General features: G+C 42.9%; 1 protein-coding gene across 1 annotated transcript; it reads left to right on the top strand.

Annotated features, from left to right (window-relative positions):
• The first annotated feature begins 1462 nt into the window (after positions 1-1462).
• LOC123952534 (olfactory receptor 1N2) lies at positions 1463-2458 on the top strand. Its single transcript, XM_046021814.1, has one exon. It carries the CDS (start codon positions 1505-1507, stop codon positions 2456-2458), a length of 954 nt encoding a protein of 317 aa, XP_045877770.1. The 5' UTR covers positions 1463-1504.
• Positions 2459-6809: the final 4351 nt, after the last annotated feature.

The raw sequence follows: 6809 nt of genomic DNA, 5'->3' as shown, positions 1-6809 counted from the left end.
GGGGAGTCAAAATTAATCATACACTCCATGTTCCTAGTGAACATCAGACTCAACAGACCCCATCTTCACTGACTGAGTCTGAAAGGTCCCAGCACTTCCTCATTGTGAATTATCCATCCAAGAGAGAGAAATGGAAAATCTGAAGATGCCTGACACTGACTCATGGTCTCAAAGGTGAGAATGGGGAAGGGATAGCATACACGCGCACACACACACACCCCTCTGTTCCCAGCCCAACAGCTAAGCAGAAGTTTCCCAGGTAGAAATGAGCTAAGTCTCTGCCTAGGATCACAAGCCTTTCTATGAACCAAAGAACAAACAGAGGATTAAATGTTCACAGAAGCTTCTAAGGTCCCAGTTTTGACAAGGCCACTATCAAATGCACTCTCACACCAGCTCCCTCCAAACCCTAAGGGAGCAGAAGAACAGAGTAGCTACTTTCAAGCCCAAGAAACCAGAGCCTGGCTCCTCTCACCTTCCTTCCCCCGAGGAAATATCAGAGAGATGTGGTACAATTGCAGGGGTGAAGGCACAAGATCTAGAGGCACACCTGTGTTTGAATATCATTTACTAGTTATCTCAGTACATCAAATATCTCTGAAGCTCTGTTTTACCATTTACAAAGTTGTCAAGGATACCTACTTCATAGCCTGGTGAAGAATAAAAACAAAGCCATGACGGTGTCTGGTATTTAACCAGTCTTGACAAACAGGGAATCATGACAAGAGACCAGGAGAACTATAGAATCAGTTCCTAGAGCAAATAACAGGTGCAGAAGAGCAGAAGGGGAAGAGGACAAAGGAGAGAGAGTGATGGAGGCAGAGGCGGACCCCTCCCTGTTTATGGAGGGGAGGTCCTAGTGATGGATGGGAGGGAAGGGATATCATAGACCCTCACCCCCCCCAGCTTATATACCCTGTGCCATTAAAGGAAGGGCACAGGGATGGGAGCTGAATGGTGTGGTCAATTTCTAGAGATTGGGGAAGGCAAGTAGAGAGGAGGCTGTTTTGTCTACATGTGCATGTGTGTGTGTGTGTGTGTGTGTGTGCGTGCGCGCGTGTGTGTGTGTGTGTGCGTGTGTGTGTGTGTGTGTGTGTGTGTGTGTTGGGGGAGAGGCAGCAATGGAAATCATCTATTTCCTTTTCAACTGGTAAACATAAATGACTTTTCCAATCTTGCCTTCAAGGATATGCTCAATTCTTACCTCCTGCTATAGCCCATACTGACTTCTCTGGCCAAAATGATCTCTTCTCTAGACCCTACTGTAACAAAAAAAGCATAATTTGCATTTGTATGTGTATTGTCTTGCCTTCCCTTGTTCCCTGGGTGTTTTCTTTCATCTCCAGTGAGATTCAATATTCTCATTGGCAAGGTCCATGTATTCCCTCCCCCCCCTCCCCCAGTATAGTTCTGGCTACACAGATACACATCTGTGACTGATCTAGTAATTAAATACTAATATATGAAAGGGTTTTATCTGAACAGATAATAAGAACTACAAAGGATGGGAAAACCAAGCCAAGTGAATCAAACAGCTGTTTCAGACTTCCTCCTTCTGGGACTCTCTGAGAAGCCAGAGGAGCAACGGCTCCTATTTGGCATCTTCCTGGGCATGTACCTGGTCACCATGACAGGGAACCTACTCATCATCCTGGCCATAAGCTCTAACCCACACCTTCATACTCCCATGTACTTTTTCCTGGCCAACCTATCATTAACTGATGCCTGTTTCACTTCTGCTTCAGTCCCCAAAATGCTGGCCAACATTCATACCCAGAGTCGGACCATCTCCTATTCTGGATGCCTTGCACAGCTCTATTTCCTCCTTATGTTTGGTGGCCTCGACAACTGCCTGCTGGCTGTGATGGCATATGACCGCTATGTGGCCATCTGCCAGCCACTCCATTACAGCACAGCTATGAGTCCCCAGCTCTGTGTACTAATGCTGGTCATGTGCTGGATGCTAACCAACTGCCCTGCACTGATGCACACACTGCTGCTGACCCGTGTGGCCTTCTGTGCCCACAAGGCCATCCCTTACTTTTACTGTGATCCCAGTGCTCTGCTGAAGCTTGCGTGCTCAGACACTCACATTAACGAGCTAATGATCATCATCATGGGCCTAATGTTCCTCACTGCTCCCCTCATGTTGATTGTCCTCTCCTATGGCCGCATTTCCTGGGCTGTGTTTGGCATCTCATCTCCTAGAGGGCAATGGAAAGCCTTCTCTACCTGTGGCTCCCATCTCACAGTGGTCCTGCTCTTCTACGGGTCTCTGATGGGTGTTTATTTACTTCCTCCATCAACTCACTCTGCAGAGAGTGAGAGTAGGGCTGCCATTCTCTACATGGTGATTATCCCCATGTTAAACCCATTCATCTACAGCTTGAGGAACAGAGACATGAAGGAGGCCTTGGGTAAACTATTTGCTAATGGAAAAATGTTCCTCTTACCATGACAGTGATGCCTGATCCAGGTATTCCAATCAATCCCTGCCCTTCATTATTTCAGTGAGTCCACCATTCTGACTGATTTTTAAGGGAAGATTATCACTAACTCTGGGTTAGGGATGTAATGAAAAGGAGAGTTCCACTCCTTTACTTGGCTCTAGAATGAGATCTTCTATCTCACTCTCTCTCTTGATCCCAATGAAGCATCCTTCACTAAGGGCAGACACCATTCCCCTTTCCTCACCTCTAAAACCAGATTATTAGCCAGAGTGGACTAAAGGATATGATTCATGTTCTAGAGCCAAGTAACACTCCCCTTGTGTTCTATGGCACAAGGTAAAGGGATAAGAACACAAACATGTACTGAGTATCTACAAGGTTCATCACTGTTCTTCACAACAGTTCGTTGAGGTAGGATTGTGAAAGTGTGAGTCAGAATGTAAATAGTTTCCACAAACCAGGTAAGTTTGACTCCAATACCCATCCTCTTTCTACCACACCACATTGTGGAGATCATGACAAATACTGAATGATCATGATAGGATGTGATAAATTAAATTAATATATAATTTCCATAATATTTTATTTCTTTAACTTAAGAATACTCCTTTCTATTATTCTAGGGGAAACAGAGTTGATATTTATGTGTGCCTACTGTGTGCCAATTTTGTACTAAGTACATGATTCATCCTCTGAGTTCTTTCATTAAAAAAATCAAAATACCGATACAAAACCATAAATCAAGTGTGCTGGAAATTTTAGGGGAATAATTTGAGGAAATCTAGTCTGATAGAAAGGGGTGTTCCAAGAAGTCACTAGCATAACAAAGGTTATCTTTTTGCAGTGGGATTATAGGTTAATATTTTTTTAGTACCTAAATGTTTTGAAAGCTCTAGATAAAAATTTTCCAAATATAGATATTTTTGGAGCCAGGAAATGAAATTTGAGGGCTGGCACAAAAATATTCTAATGACTAGCAAGTCACTCCAGAGAGATAAAGAAGTACCCCAAAACAGAGCTCTCCAAAGTTTCAAGGTCAAGTTCATTCTGGATCAAGTTTTGTTTTTTTTTCAAAGACTTATTTATTTATTTTAGGAAGAGAGAGTGAGTGGGGGAGGGGCAGAGGGTGAGATAGAATCTCAAGCAGACTCCCCACTGAGCCTGGGGCCCAATGCCATCTGGATCAAGCTTTTTTTTAAAAAAGGAGGGTGTGTGGGGTGCCTGAGTAGCCCAGTCCTTTGGGAATTCAATTCTTGGTTTTGACTGGGTTAATGATCTCAGGGTCATGAGTTTGAGCCCCATGTCAGGTTCCATGCTCATTGCGGGGCTGCTTAATACTCTCTCCCTCTCCCTCTGCCCCTCCACCCCACTTTCTCTCTCTAAAATAAATAAATAAATCTTTTTAAAAGGGAGGGTGTGACTTTTTGATGTCTCATACAATAGATCTTGCTTTGAAAGGAAGATCATGAAGGAAGAAGACTGCACCTGTGTATGTTTCCCTTTGGCCATCATCCCTTCTCCCCTCTGTCCTTTCTTCTTGGATAGAAGAGGTAGGAATAACGTGTCAGCCACAATTTCCAGTAAGAAAGCAAAGTTTAAAAGAGCAAGCTTTTGGGATATCTACAAAAAGGGAACAAATCCTTTTTCAAATGTGCTAAGAAGAGAGATCTGACAATAATCAGGTCTCTGTGATTAGAATGAGTGTATTGGCACTTTTTTTTTATTATTTGTTTATTTACAGCATAACAGTGTTCTTTGTTTTGGCATCACACCCAGTGCTCCATGCAGTACGTGCCCTCCCTATTACCCACCACCTGGTTCCTCAACCTCCCACCCCACCCCACCCCACCCCCCGCCGCCCCTTCATAACCCTCTGGTTGTTTTTCAGAGTCCATAGTCTCTCATGGCTCATCTCCCCTTCCAGTTTCCCTCAACTCCCTCTCCTCTCCATCTCCCCATGTCCTCCATGTTATTTGTTATGCTCCACAAATAAGTGAGACCATATGATACTTGACTCTCTCTGCTTGACTTATTTCACTCAGCATAATTTCTTCCAGTCCCGTCCATGTTGCTACAAAAGTTGGGTATTCATCCCTTCTGATGGAGGCATAATACTCCATTGTGTATATGGACCACATCTTCCTTATCCATTCATCCGTTGAAGGGCATCTTGGTTCTTTCCCAGTCACCCCATCCCTCCCACTTCCCTCCTTTCCCTCAGTTTGTTTCCTGGTAATATTTTTATGTTTACAAAAGTAATGATGGCAATGATAATAGTGATAGAATGGTTAACACTTAATAAACATAACTGTGTACCAAGCTCCAAAAAAAAAAAAAAAAAAGAGCAAGCTTTGTGTTTGTCAGTAATAGCCTCTCTTTTCTGAGCCAATTTCCTTCCTGGATTATTCCCACCTCCGTCTTCCCATCATCCAGGTTCACCATGCTGTTCAGCCTGCTTCCTGCCCTGCGTTAATAGACTACCCCAGACCAAACTCCCATTCCTGAAACACTGAGCCAAATATGATTATATCCCTTAAAAGACAGGCACTCAATTTGTAAGTAAGGTTCATTCTTTCAGAGGACCATTCACATCTTGGAAGGTGATCTTTTTAAAACAAATGGATCTCAAAGGACATTTCTGAAGGTATTTCTGAGTCCAGAAAGTTTCGATGCTGGAACATAGCTAAATATAGGTTGGGTACGCCCTACTGGCTTGTCCTTTCCCCATGTTCTCAACTACAACTGCCCCTTGTAAGACTCAGAAGATAAAGGAAGATACTGGTCAGGCAGAGTGAATGAATTGGAAAGGAAGCCTGCATACATACTGTAAATCAGGACCCCATAAATTAAATATTCACTGGTGCTTTACTTTTTTCCTAGAAGTTACATATGCATCACCTGTCATTTTAATCAAATTTTAATATGTGTTAACTAGTAAAAGTATTTCTTTTGTACACAAAATTTCAGAGACTTTAATGACATATCCAAGAATTCCACTATATCCTCTGGGATATAGATAGCTAATTATAACTACTAAAATTCTAAGAACGGAAATAGTCCTTCATATAGTACAGAACGATAATGGAAAGACTTTTGGAAATAACACCAACCCACATTTATACTTTAAAATACTGGGTTTAAAATAATTGGGTTTTTTTTTTTTCTCATTTTATTTATTTTTTCAGCGTAACAGTATTCATTCTTTTTGCACAACACCCAGTGCTCCATGCAAAACGTGCCCTCTCCATTACCCACCACCTGTTCCCCCAACCTCCCACCCCTGACCCTTCAAAACCCTCAGGTTGCCCCAACCTCCCACCCCTGACCCTTCAAAACCCTCAGGTTGTTTTTCAGAGTCCATAGTCTCTTATGGTTCGCTTCCCCTCCCCAATGTCCATAGCCCGCTCCCCCTCCCCCAATCCCACCTCCCCGCAGCAACCCCCAGTTTGTTTTGTGAGATTAAGAGTCATTTATGGTTTGTCTCCCTCCCAATCCCATCTTGTTTCATTTATTCTTCTCCTATCTCCTACCCCCCCATGTTGCTTCTCCATGTCCTCATATCAGGGAGATCATATGATAGTTGTCTTTCTCCGATTGACTTATTTCACTAAGCATGATACGCTCTAGTTCCATCCACATCGTCGCAAATGGCAAGATTTCATTTCTTTTGATGGCTGCATAGTATTCCATTGTGTATATATACCACATCTTCTTGATCCATTCATCTGTTGATGGACATCTAGGTTCTTTCCATAGTCTGGCTATTGTAGACATTGCTGCTATAAACATTCGGGTACACGTGCCCCTTCGGATCACTATGTTTGTATCTTTAGGGTAAATACCCAGTAGTGCAATTGCTGGGTCATAGGGTAGTTCTATTTTCAACATTTTGAGGAACCTCCATGCTGTTTTCCAGAGTGGTTGCACCAGCTTGCATTCCCACCAACAGTGGAGGAGGGTTCCCCTTTCTCCACATCCTCTCCAGCATCTGTCATTTCCTGACTTGTTCATTTTAGCCATTCTGACTGGTGTGAGGTGATATCTCATTGTGGTTTTGATTTGTATTTCCCTGATGGCGAGTGACGTGGAGCACTTTTTCATGTGTCTGTTGGCCATCTGGATGTCTTCTTTGCAGAAATGTCTGTTCATGTCCTCTGCCCATTTCTTGATTGGATTGTTTGTTCTTTGGGTGTTGAGTTTGCTAAGTTCCTTATAGATTTTGGATACTAGCCCTTTATCTGATATGTCGTTTGCAAATATCTTCTCCCATTCTGTCAGTTGTCTTTTGGTTTTGTTAACTGTTTCCTTTGCTGTGCAAAAGCTTTTGATCTTGATGAAATCCCAACAGTTCATTTTTGC

The sequence above is a fragment of the Meles meles genome, chromosome 11 (genome assembly GCF_922984935.1).
Source record: "Meles meles chromosome 11, mMelMel3.1 paternal haplotype, whole genome shotgun sequence".
In the NCBI taxonomy this organism is placed as follows: domain Eukaryota; kingdom Metazoa; phylum Chordata; class Mammalia; order Carnivora; family Mustelidae; genus Meles; species Meles meles.
The sequence above is the reverse complement of the archived record's forward strand: the minus strand, read 5'-3'. Positions and strand labels throughout refer to the sequence as shown.